The 12884-nt window shown below is 41.3% G+C and overlaps 1 protein-coding gene across 1 annotated transcript in view; it reads left to right on the top strand.

The window, feature by feature from the left end:
* Positions 1–1416: 1416 nt before the first annotated feature.
* Positions 1417–12884, top strand: part of LOC144537504 (sickle tail protein homolog) — a 61082-nt gene continuing 49614 nt past the window's right edge. Inside the window, exon 1 of the mRNA XM_078281262.1 lies at positions 1417–2686. Within this exon, the coding sequence (XP_078137388.1) occupies positions 2353–2686 (334 nt within the window). The 5' untranslated portion in view covers positions 1417–2352. The remainder of the gene's footprint in view (positions 2687–12884) is intronic.

Raw genomic sequence — 12884 nt, 5'->3', positions numbered from 1 at the left:
GGGCTTTCATTTACTCCCTGCATGTAGGATACACACGTACACACAAATAGCCATGTAACCATAGCATGAGAGAGTTGCCATTCAGTCATTCACTGAAATGGAGTCTGTTTTTTCATGGTCATCCTTTTTTTAGGTTTGACGTAATCCTTAGTACTACGATGCTGTAAACATAATCAGCCAAACTGGGGAGGCACAAACATAATATGGCACATTTCTAATATTTTATCTCATGGAAATGTCTCCATCTTCCTTACTTTTTCTCTCTTTCAAAAATCCGTCAGATGTGCACCGGTTCCCATGATTTTGTCAGCGAACTATTCATTGGGAAAGTATGTAGGTCAATCTGCTTTGCTCTTTATCTAAAGCTACACAGATATGTGGCAATATGATGAATATTTCATATCTATACAATCAGTGATGGTTGTCTTCGTATTCAGAAGGCTTAGTAGTCTAAAAGGCAATCATGAGGGTGAAGGGAGGCAAATGTGAAATATTAAATCTGGCTTTTCTATACTTGGACTTTTAACTGGGACTTTTTATGATATCTGAGTGGCACAGAATCAATTCAGAGAGAGAAATTGTGCCTGTGTAAAACTAAGCCTGTGGTCCGGTCCATGTCGATTGATGCTCTTTTATAACGTGTTGCCTGGTTATGGTTGATCCTTTGCTCGCTGTAATCCATTTTCTGGTGTTTAGTCAGTAAGCACGGACATCACATGTCCATTTGCTGTGGCATATTACAGACGTGTCACAGACTCAAAGCTCAAATTGGGGTAACCTGTGTACAGAGTTAATAAATTAGTAAATTTATAAGATTGTGATTTACTTTCCAGAGTCAGTCTGTGTCAGCAAAATGTCCTTTTACAACAAGAAACAGACTAGTTCTCACTTTTTTTTAATGGCCATAAAACTTTCTTTAATAGTTCAAAGGTGTTTTTGCTCTCTCTGTGTCTGCCCTACCAACAATGATTCATACTTTATTGTGCTTGTCTGGCAATGATCACTGTGTGCTGAGGACATTTCTGTGGGTCAGACAATTGTTCCAAGCACTTTGTTAAAAGAGAAGAAATGTTTTTGCTTCATCAGAGAAACTAAGTGTCTTTGAGGATGAGAGGTGGATTTTCTTTTCTGGATAGAGGGTTAGAGGAAGAGAAGTATCTGAAATTTCTTCTCTCCCAGCCAACGTCTGTTGTATTTTTTTTTTTGTCACAGTTGATGTCTTCGGCACGGTAGATATAAACAGCTCCACTGTGTGTCTCTTGTTAACACACACATGCTATAACGCTTCCCTCCTTTACGCTCTTTAATTCACTGTAAATTCAACCAGTGAGTGAAGGGCTTGGTGTGTTGGGTTGTGCATGTGTGCATTCCTGCCTCTGGTAGCCTGAACATCTCATCACATGTGAGCAGTACAGGCTGTCTGGAGTAGACGGACAGAGAAAAAGATGAAGAAAGAAGGAAAATAGGACGAGGTGAAGCCAGTCATTGTAACAGAGTGTGGCTCTGAGCGGTCGGCTGATGACGTGAAGCGCTGCATACACATCTGGAACAGCTTGTGCAGCTGCACCTGAAGAGAAGGGCTCCTCCGCAAAGCCTCTGCCTGCACTTTCTTTTTCTCCAGTGCTCTTTTTTTTTTCTTTTCTTTTTTTCTTGCTGTCTTTAAGTCTTCCTCTCTCTGGACTCCGTCTGCCGGAGCACTGGAATGGTTACCCGCGGAGCATCAGCAAAGAAGAGCAAGTGAACCGAAGCGAAAGAGAAGAGGAGAGAGAAAGCACAAGAGGACAGTAACATGGGGAAGAATTATTAGGCATGAGGTAGGAGAGAGAAGTTGACAACCAGAGCAAGTGAAGGAGAGAGGGAGCGTGATAAATTTACAAAAAAAGAGAGGGGTGGAGAGTGAGAGAGTGTGAAAGACGGGAAAGAGAAGCAGTGAGGGGATTAAAAAGCTGGAATGCGCTGACACTGGAGACCTTAGTTTCTGTTTGCATTTGGCACAGCAAGTCCTGTCACTCCACACACACACACACACACACACACACACACACACACACACACACACACACTCACACGCTGTTTGCTTTGGAGGATGATCCCAGGAGGCCACGCCAGGAGAAGAGAACACCTTCCAAGGAACTGGTAACCCCCCACCCATCACCCTCAGCTTGTCTTCCCAAAAGTGCCCTCCCTCTGGCCCTCTCAGCCTACCTGCATGAGTCACAACACGCTGGAGCTGGAGAGTCACAGAGTCACACTCACTGAGAGCTTAGAATCCCTGGATTGCCCACGGGACACAGCTGCAGTCACCCTGGCTGAGAAAGACAGAGGAGCTTTACCAATCTGCTGACCTGCAGGATGTCCAAAGCCTCCAGGCTGGCCCGGCCCCCCTCAATAGGGTCCAGATCCAAGCTGCCCTCCCCCAGGAAGGAATGCCCTGGCACGGCCGGTCGAGCCCGGGTTCTGAGCGTGGGGGAAAAGCTAATGAGGGCAGGTAGCGACGGTATCCTGAGCAGCCAGAAGTCTTTAAAGGCCACTATGCCACAGCATAAAGCACAGAGCGAGACCCAGACTGAGACTCCGGCCCCCAGCCAGAGTCCAGCTGAGAGGGGCCAAAACATGGAGATGGTCCCTCCCAAGAGCATGATCAGCACAACAAAAGCCTCAAGTCAGCAGCAAAGCTCTGTGCACAGTAAGTAATGAACCGACTTCATTATCTGAATGCCAACTTGTCTCCAATAATCTTTTGGTCTATTTCTCCCCCCCCAAATGTATGGTGTGATATGGTTTGTGCATGCAGGGGAACAGGCGTTTTGTGCTTGTTGTGTGTCCCCTCTAATGCTACTTCATTCTATTGTGTATTGATTAGGTCCTCAGGTTATCTGTGATCTCCTTCCTACCCTGTGGCAAAGGATGGAAGGCTCACGTCACAGCCATAATTAACAGGCATTCGGACTAAAAATAGCAGTGTTAAAAAAAGCAAGGTTCTGCTGGGAGGTGGGCATGCTGTTGCAGATACAAGTGAGAAGTTAAATCAAGGAAGTTCAGTTTGAGTAAGTTATCGCAGTGGCAGTGATTTTGTTTTTTGTACTAGTAAACATAATAGCGTTGTTTATTTTACAAGGTATTCTATCAGGGAATGCACACATACACTGATTAGCCAAAAGATTTGCCGGGCAACCCTGCATTTTCTGCTGCATGATCCTGCATTTCACCAGAACCCCGCTGTGCCAATGCATTGGTGTCATTGAAATGAATGAGGATGCGTAATGTTTCGACGCAGTGCTATTGTCAGTTTGAAGTTAACACAACCTTGATGGAAAAGAGAGGAGTGTCTGCTCATGGGATCTCTGTCACTATCCCATGCCTCGGTCTCTGTGGGGTGCAGATTAAGAAATGGGGGGCCAAGAGGTTGAGAAAAGTGATCTTATCATTCCCTTCTGGCCTTCTCACCAGATTCCCACTCTGCAGGGTGCCAGCTTTCATGGTTTTGTCAGGTCACAGTCATCTTACACTCTTAAAGGCAACTTGACCAAGATTGATCAGAGGATGAATTTGTGTATTTTTTCCCCATCTGTTAAAATGTTTCCTGTCAATCACTCTTTAATCATACCTAACTGTTCAGCTTTTAATCAAAGACACTAGTGGGGAAGCGTAAGGGGGGGGGGGGGGGTTTAAGTGTGGGGGTGACATAGATGTAGGCAACAGGGGTGAGTCAAGAAAAAGAGTGACAGAAGGAGGTCAGGAATGTGAGCAGGGCATTCTGGGAAATCAACAGGTCTTGAGCTGTGTCTGCTTGTGAATCCCTCCCTGCAGTAAAGACAGGTTATGGGTTATAAGGGGGCAGGTTTGTACTGGAAACCAGATGTTCTTGTCTGTGCAGCTTCCAGCCTCTTCTGTACACAAACAAAGGGTCTTTCTGCAGAGCTGATTCACTTCTCAAGAGTTAGGGTCAGTTTGCCTTTAGTTCATTTGGTCCTAAATGTGCGTTGAAACAACACTGATGGAGTAAGTAAACTTTACTGCAATAAAGAATCGAAATTTCTACCTAAACATTTTAATGGAACGTCTAAATTTGAGGACATGGAAAGTGACCCAACCCCTCTTTTTACAGTCTATTTTTCTTGTGTCTTCTTTTCTCATGTTCTCCCTCGCTCATTGCTTTTTGTGTGTTTCTTTGTCTTTCTTCTCTCTAACACCCTCTCCACTATTGTTTCTCTCTGCGTCTTTCTCCTCTTCATTCCTTTTCTTCCCATCATGTTTTGACAGCATTTGAAGGGCATTCGGTTATGGAAAGATGCCGTAGCCGCCCACACACATATACAGTACGCAGACCATCAAAAAGATTAAATGAACAGTGTGTATTCTCTGTATTTCGCCTCTGTCACAGGGTGCATTTTGAGTGTGAGTTTGTCTGTCAGAGACAGCAAGAACTCTGTACAGTTCTTGTTATGGACAGTGACTTTGAAGTTTCTCATTGAAAAGGCAGTGCTCGAACAGTCCAGTCTCTCTAGAAACTAGCTATACACTAGACTGATTCCACAGCCCTTTGATATATAAATGCTGTTGGTTACATGAAGCCATGTGCTGCTTAAGTATTTGGATTTTAAAAAGCCCAGCACAATTAAATACCCTTTCAGTGCAGGCTAATGGGAAGCTTATCATGTTCCCTATTCATTTATGGTTTGTATACAAACAAGAATGGTTGATGTGGGGGGTTCAGACCGTGCCAGGTCTTCATCCCTCCAGATAATGCCTGTTACAGTGCATGAGGGCAGCTAAAGCACAGACCCACAGGGTCATACAGAGCTAAGGCACACCGCACTGGCAGATGATAAGTGCGTATGACAGGCAACATTACTGTGTGAAAGCTTCAGAGCTGACTGCTGAGTGCCAAAGGGCCCAATTCCATCCTTAAAGTGGCAACTTCCACCGAAAGTGAAATCCGGATTATCCAGAGATGATATAATACGTGTCTTGAGAACTGGTTCAAGTATGACATTATCACCGTGGTATGACATTGCATCAAACCACGGTTCAGCAACATTTTGGCTTACTCCTTTAGGCATCCTGGATTTACGTCTTTATGTATTCTTGATTTATTATTATGTACACTACATGGAAAAAACATGTGGACACACTAACATTACACCCATATATGAACATCTCATTCCAAAACCGTAACAACCTCCACCCTTCTCGACAAGATTGGTAACTTGGCTGCAGGGGTTTGCTCTCAGCAACAAGAGCATTATTGAGGTTGGGCACCAATGTTTGCTGATAAGGCCTGGCCCACGAAATTCTTTCCAAAGGTGTTGGATGGGGTTAGGGTCAGCGCTCTGTTCAGCCCTGAAAAGTTTTTCCACACCAAACTCTGAAAACTATTTCTTTATTTAACTTGGTTCGTGCACAGGTCCTGTTTGTCCACATACTTTTGGTCATATAGTGTATGTCTTGTCTCTCCCCCCCTCCCCCTATGCAATGCAAATCCTTTCTCCCTTCAGAGATAAGTTTATTAATCAATTACCTCTGCTCTTCCATTACTTTTAAAGTGAGTCTACATAACTTTTGTAATAGTGACAATTTTGAGATAATGGTAAATGCTAAAACATAGTGTAACATAGCAAGCAAGTGAACGGACTCTTTAATGTCAGCTATACAGCAATGTCTACATAAATTGAACTAACATTAGCCAATATAAGCTTCTGGTCAAGTAAAGAATGGTGCGTTTTATTGATCATGAAGTTTTTCTTTGTAAGAGAAAAAAGGTATTGTTTCTTCTCTAGAAAGTTACATAGGCTCACTTTAATGTTTTTACTTTCCAACATTAAAGAGACAGATGGAAATATCAGCTATTGTACAAAACTAACTTGGCAAGGCTAACCAGTTAATGAAAACATCTGGAAAGGTAAAGGTCTGGAAAGACTTTGACTTGAGCCTCTCTCTGGCTCTCCTATCAATCTTTGCTATCTCCAGGCCTCCCAGAATCCTTTCTCTCTTTGTGTCTGGGTCAAATTGAAAGTGGTTCACCTCTTGTGTAACCATATGGACCCTTTGATCCCATGCCCCATCGTGCAATGATTTGTTTTCAAGATGCTCTTGATGCTCTGAGATAAGGTGACTGCTCAGATTTTGGATGAGCTCAGCTTTTGTTGATTGAGAAGGTGAGTCAATAAAAGAAACAGAACACGTCAGTACTGGAGACCAGTCTTGGTCTCAAGACCACTTTTTAAAGGTCTCGGCCTCGTCTCGGAATCAACCACATTTTTACTCGGTCTTTTCTCGGTCTCGGATGAAGACTGGTCGGTTTCAAGACCGGTCAAGACCACAACTGCAGGGATATTACTAAATTGCCTGTGTATTGTCTGATTCATGTGTTCACATCATAACTGTGATTGGATGTAAAACTTCCTGCTTCAAATGCAACCAATAACTTGACTCATTTCTAGTTTGAAATGTGTTACCGTTAACCACCGTTCCCTGCCCCCATTAACACGCACTCCCAAAGTAAATGTAGGTGGCAGGAGAAGAAGCTCTGGCTGTCTGGGAGATGTCAGCCAAATTGTTGGTAATTACATTTTATTTATTACATTTTATTTATTATATTTTTTTAAAAGAGTTTATTTGCAAAACAACATCTAAAAGAAAAGACACAACAGTGTGTAAATTCTGCAATGTAACGCTAACCGACACAGCTGGGACCACCATATATTTTTTATCTGCACTAAGTAAGGAAGCATAAAGCAGTCCCTCCAGAAAAACACGATTATGCGATCACATAATTCAATGCATAATCAGCCAAAGTCCGCATATTTATGCGGGGGCCGCATTTTTTCAAATATGCCGCACTTTCGCCGCATAAATTGCAGATTTCCACGCAAAATTGCAGATTTCCGCGCAAAATGTTGCGTTTACTTCACACAAGAGCAGCCATTTTCCCCTGTTGCCATGGGAACGTTATGAAGTGACGTAATTACGCGACGTGAACATCATCGAAAAGCTGCAAACCCCGCGATGAAGCCCTGATGAAACCGCAGTTTTTGCAAGTTCCCGCAATTTTTGCAAGTTCCCGCAATTTCATTGAATAAAATTGCATAAATATCCCGCATATTCCATCGCATTTTTAAGAAAACTTGCAGCATAATCAAGGGTTTTTGCCCACAACAATCCCAAAAAAACTCTGCATTTTTCTGGAAGGACTGATAAAGAAAGGTTAGTGCAAGTGACACTAGTGAAGCTAGCTAGCTAAAGTTATCAATCTGCCTCTGTACCAAAACTCTCCAGAAACCTCTTCACCCCTCACCCAAAGGGATTTTGCGAATCTTAGCTATACATATTTGCTAGTTGTGTATATACTGTAGGTTTCAGTTGTTTGGTCTGGTCTTGGTCTTGACTCAGTCTCGCCCTGTCGTGGTCTTGTCTTGGTCTCGATGCACTCTGGTCTTGGTAATGACTTGGTCTCGGTCAACACTGGAACAAGGTGTAATTGGGGGCTTCATATGCTTTGTCTGCATTGTCTTTACCCATCTCATCAGACTTGGGCACCAACACTATGTTGTGTTATGTTGTTTCTTGCCTGAAATGGTTTTGCAAGATTTGTTACCACATCAGTATGTGTCTGTTTATGAGTGACGGAGGTTATTAAGATGTCAGTCTGTCGCTGTTGACAACAGCGTTAATAGCGTATGCATGTGAATCATTGGCGAGAGAAGTGTTACATGTTTCTACATGCTCACTGTATAGTACACTCTGTCAGTTTTGCTGAAACACTCACTGTTGATAGTGTGAGAGATGAGTATCCATGCCAGTTGTTTTTCGCAGATGCTGCCTTACTTCCTTTTGAAAGAAAGGTTAAAAAACAGCTTAGTATAATTGGAATGAGTTTGAGGATTGAGATGTGATCACCCATTTCTTTGACATTGAAGCCAAGAGTAGGGATTACAATAATTGCAGCCTCTCGTGACTCTTTAAACCCCCAGTTCTCTCTCTGGGTTTTTTCTTCTTTGACAACTATCAGGCAGAGTAATTAAGATTACAAAATACTTTCTCTCAAACTATTTGTCCACTAAAATGGATATGTAATTCTAATTCTTCAGAAATTGATTTTAATTACCTTTTTATGTACATATCTATTACAGAATTGGATCGTTTACACGTTTATGACACACTGCAATGTCTTTCACAGTCTCTTGTGCCAAAAGGGATTTAAAGAGTGAGTTCCTTTTGTACTATCCAGACCTTCATTTTTTTGTGTGTGATTGAGCTGACAAATTGAAGCACGTAAGTAGGGGGTTGATTTTAAGCAAACCCCCCACTCTCACTTTGAATCAAGCAATCACAAAGTTTTACTGTATGGCTTCATATGATTTACTCACCATTATGGCCCTGTTCAGATCTGACATTAATATGCATCTTGGGTGATCCGATCACAAGTGGACAGCTCTAAGTACAGGTGTGGAGGCAACCAAGACGTAGTAAGGATGTATTGAGAACAGATCGCTCAGACCACATGGAAGTGGTCTGGGATGCATATGGCCAAATTATTTTTGCAGTGTGTACTTGATTGACTTCTGGGCCACATTGAAGTATGGCCTACCTGCCAGGTGTGAACTGACGTACTTAGAGCTGTCCACTTGTGATCGGATCACCCAAGATGCATATTAATGTCTGGTCTGAACAGGACCTATGCTGTTCTTGTTCCTTTGCACATGATTGATAAAAAAAACCTGTTCAATCTTTCACACCTGTGGCAAAAAAAGATTGACCTTACTATCTCAACAGTATCTGAAAGAGGATCAAACACTGAGAAAAGTAGCAGCAAAAACAGCAGAAATTAAAAGTTTTGCTTTGAACAAGGGAAATTGATTATCCATTTACATCAGTTCCCCTAACCCACTCAGATATCTGTTTTTGTTAAGGTTTTGGCAATTATTTTGTTTCTCTATTAATGTAAGCCAGTTAAAGAAGTCTTTAAATGTTTTAACTAACTTTTGCCACAAGAGAGGAAGTGGAAATGCCTTGGTGTTTTCTCAGCTGTTGGAGTCAACTCACCTTTGTCTTTTGCCTTTGTCAATGAGTACCCAAAGACTGGAGAGAAGTCCAATGAGTCATTAGAGGAAAAAAGAGTAGGTGACCTAATGGTGTGTTCATGGGCCTGGGGTGTTTGTTTAGAAAATGAGTGGATGTGACTCATCCCTCAAACAGAAAAAGACAATAATCGGGCCACTGAGCAAGAAGAAAGAGCTTTGGTTATGTGACTACTCATGAGTGTGTATTGTAAATCCCCGCGTTGTCTCTGGTGTGTTTCTCTTTGGGGGTGTAGCTTGGGGCAATGTTGCTTCTTCCTGATTCCTGAGGTTGTGTGGCTCTAATAAAGAGACAGCAGAGAGGATTGGCTTTATCTCCGTGTCAGATTTAGGATAAAACAAAGGCCTTAATCTTTGTGATGCACACCCTAACTTCAATTCCCCGAGGTTTTTACTTATTGATGTCAAATGTTAACATGTCTACATCTTTTGCATATTTACTTCCCAGTGTGGCCTATTAGATTGGCTTGATTACACAGCAAAGTCTTCAAAGCTAATACTGCAAATGTGGCATGAAATTCTTTCAAACCAGACATCTCACTACTAGTACTCATTTTTTCAAATAATTGTAATGTGTGAATGTAATGTGTGTGTGCGTTCTAGCCCAAAGCATAAATGTGGTTAATTCACCCAACTAAGGGCTGTAAGCGGATGCAAGGCCTCCCTCGGGGTTTCCTTTAAAGAGTCAACAGAGAAATCAATATGTCTCCACCTCCCCTCTTACACACTTTTGCCCTTCAGGCAAACATGATGTGGTATGTGTGTGTACATGTCAGATTGTCTGCTTTTCAGTCTGTGTGAGTATTAGCGAATGTGCACAGAAATGATTGTCTGTACAAACTGCTTCATATTCAGTAAGATTCAATTGAATCTCTGCGAGAAGAATATTTGGTTGAGGTCATTCAAATAATTTTGTCTCCATGTAGCATGCAGATTAGGAGATATTTTCTACCAAAACTGAGTTCAAGCTTAAGTTAAAATTAAAGGAATAGTTTTACATTTTTGGGAAATATACTAATTCATTTTCTTGCAGTGAGTTGGACGAGAAGATCGAGACCACTCTTATGTCTATGCGCTAAATTAGTATGGTGCTGAAGCCAGGAGTCCATTAGTTTAGCTTGCATTACGGCTGGAAGCAGTTGGAAAATACACCTCTAAATTTTCATTGTATCTCATTTGTTGATGCATACACATACAAACTAAATACACTAAGAAACCAAAATGTTATGGTTTTACCTGGAGTTACGTGCTGTAACCATTTGTTAGTGACCTTACGGTGCTAACAAGACTGTGGAGCTATAGCCAAGAAAGCCAACATTTGTATGTCCCAAAATGTTTAACTATTCTTTTGAATGAAAACTAAACCTTGAAAATGAACACAATAGCTGACTAATGGTGAGTGTGAGATGTGGACCTCGTGATGCACCATGGGGAAGCTACCACCTACTGTACACTCTGTCAGATGACCAGGACATGTGATGTGGCTAAAGACAATGGTAAATGCAGGTTAAACACAAAGTGCAGGTTGCACTATTATATTACAGTAAGCAATTTCTAAATTCCTGGCATACATATCTAAGCTTCACATTACTGAAATTACCACACTGTGACAGCTTTCCATTAACTGATTTCCTTCCTTGTATTGTCACTTTAATAAAGACTGAGAGAGTGTTTTTTTTCATTAGCTCAAGCCATGGCAGGCTTGAAAGTGAAACTCTGAGTTCCTGGTTACAAAAGTTTAGGACCTACTGACCTTTAGCTGACCTCACATAAACCATATCTAACATAACAACGAAAAGAGAAATCAATCACCACCCTAAAAATATGTCCAGAGATTTTAGGTGAAACCATATTGTTTCTTCAGTTGTGTAGGATCTTCCAGTGGGCCTTACAAAATATAACTACAACTTTTTTCTCCAATTAAATGCCCATTTTTTTAGTTATCCAACAGGGCATGGAATTGAGCTTTTAAGGGCATTTCTTGAAAACATAGTTGAGTTTTATTGTCAGGAAAAGGAACTGGTAACAACACAAAAAAATCTCTATTCATTGAAGACAAGAGGCACGCTTAGTGTTTACTTCTTGGTTGATCCTTGAACTTGTAAAGGGAAATGGATGTCATTCACATTGGAATAGAATATCTTCCCTTTCTGCTCAGTAAATGCTAGTTATAAATTCAAAAATAGAAGCATCATGCATATCTGAAGCACCATGGTCATTTTAGGATTCTCCTCTTGACTTTACCCTTTTGTGTTCTGTGCCATTTTACTGCAACAGCAGCTTTTACTGCCTCAAAACTGCCTGTGTCTGTCCCAGTTTCCAAAACAAAGTGATAACAGGCTGCGAACATACAGTATCTGGTGTGACCGTCAAACAGCTCAGCAAACAACAGCTAATATCTGGTACATGTCTTATCTTGTGATCAAACTGTATCAAAAATGATGTTGCTAAACCCTTATTCTGTCTATCAGAGATGGATCGCTAAGCCAGCATTCTATGTTTGAATATGACTTTTTTTAAATTCTCTTTTTAAATGTTGTGATGCAGTTACATGCATAAAATAAAGACTGAAAATAAGCTCCAAGATGCCTGGGTTGGAAGTTTGTGGTTCCAGCAGGAGCAACACATTACCCTTGTGTTTAAGCCAAGGCACTGGCTCGTAAAGATTATTGATGATGTACACCATGTGCTACGAGTGCTGAGCAGGATGAGGCAGCATTAAATCTCACTGATGTATAGGCCTCTTTTTTCTCTCTCTCTGTCCTGGGAGAGGAAGAGAGAGAGGCTGACAGATGAAGAAGAGAAATTCAAAAGTTGCAGGAGGAAAAAATGCCAGCCACAGCTGGTACATACATGCTTTTTTTTGTTTCTTTATATAATTTTCTTCTTTTTTTTCTTGGCTGCATCAGTGGCAGATGGTTAATCTGTGTGTCTGTGTCAGTGTGTGTGGAAATGCAATTGCTGAGAGCACAATATGCACTTCAGACAGGTACATGTATCAACAAGTATTTAATAAAGATGCATGTGGAATGTGATATGATAACAGCGTGTTTACCCACAGTAGTTACCTGTGTGGTTCTTATGGAGGTTATGGTTTCATCAACCCCTCTAACAGTATTGTTTTCCCAGCAGCAGCAACTTAGCTTAGCTTTTTAGCTTATGTCTGTCTAAATATGAAACTGATAACTCAGGCATTCCCCTCTGTCAGAAAAGTATGTCAGTGTTTGCTCACCAAAATAAATCAGCATTTATTTGCAAAGACAAACTGTGCCAGTTTCTCCACAGACTCAGTAGCTTTTGTGTGGTTTTGCTTTTAGAAATGGATGCCAGGAGTCAAGACAGGTTTTTTTTTTTTTTTGCAGTTTGCTTTAAATGTTTATGAGCTGTGCTGCTTTAGGCTGTCTATAGTGAGCGTGGTGAACAAAATATTCATAAATAAGAAGCCTAAGAGACTTTTCATTGCCAGCGTAAAATAGGAATGGTATAGTGTTACATTTTACTAACCATTTGTTTACAGTGAGACCTGATCTATGCTTATCTCAGCCCCAACGAGGACCTTAAGCTATCACATTAATTATAAATTAATTAGAAGGATAGTTAGGGTGTATATCATGGTGCTCCAAATCAACAGCGAAGCAGCAGTGCACCGAGTGCTTGTTCTAAAAGGGCGCAGTGCTGATATCAGAAGCTGCAACATCCTACTGGTTAATAACTGTGTGCAGCCTAACTGTGGCTTATTCAAAAATAATCAAGTCAATTTTAAATGTATACCTCATTTGCCAGCAGAACAGACAAACATTGTGC

Source organism: Sander vitreus, chromosome 22 (genome assembly GCF_031162955.1).
Source record: "Sander vitreus isolate 19-12246 chromosome 22, sanVit1, whole genome shotgun sequence".
Taxonomy (NCBI): Eukaryota; Metazoa; Chordata; class Actinopteri; order Perciformes; family Percidae; genus Sander; species Sander vitreus.
This window is presented reverse-complemented; position numbering and strand designations above follow the sequence as displayed.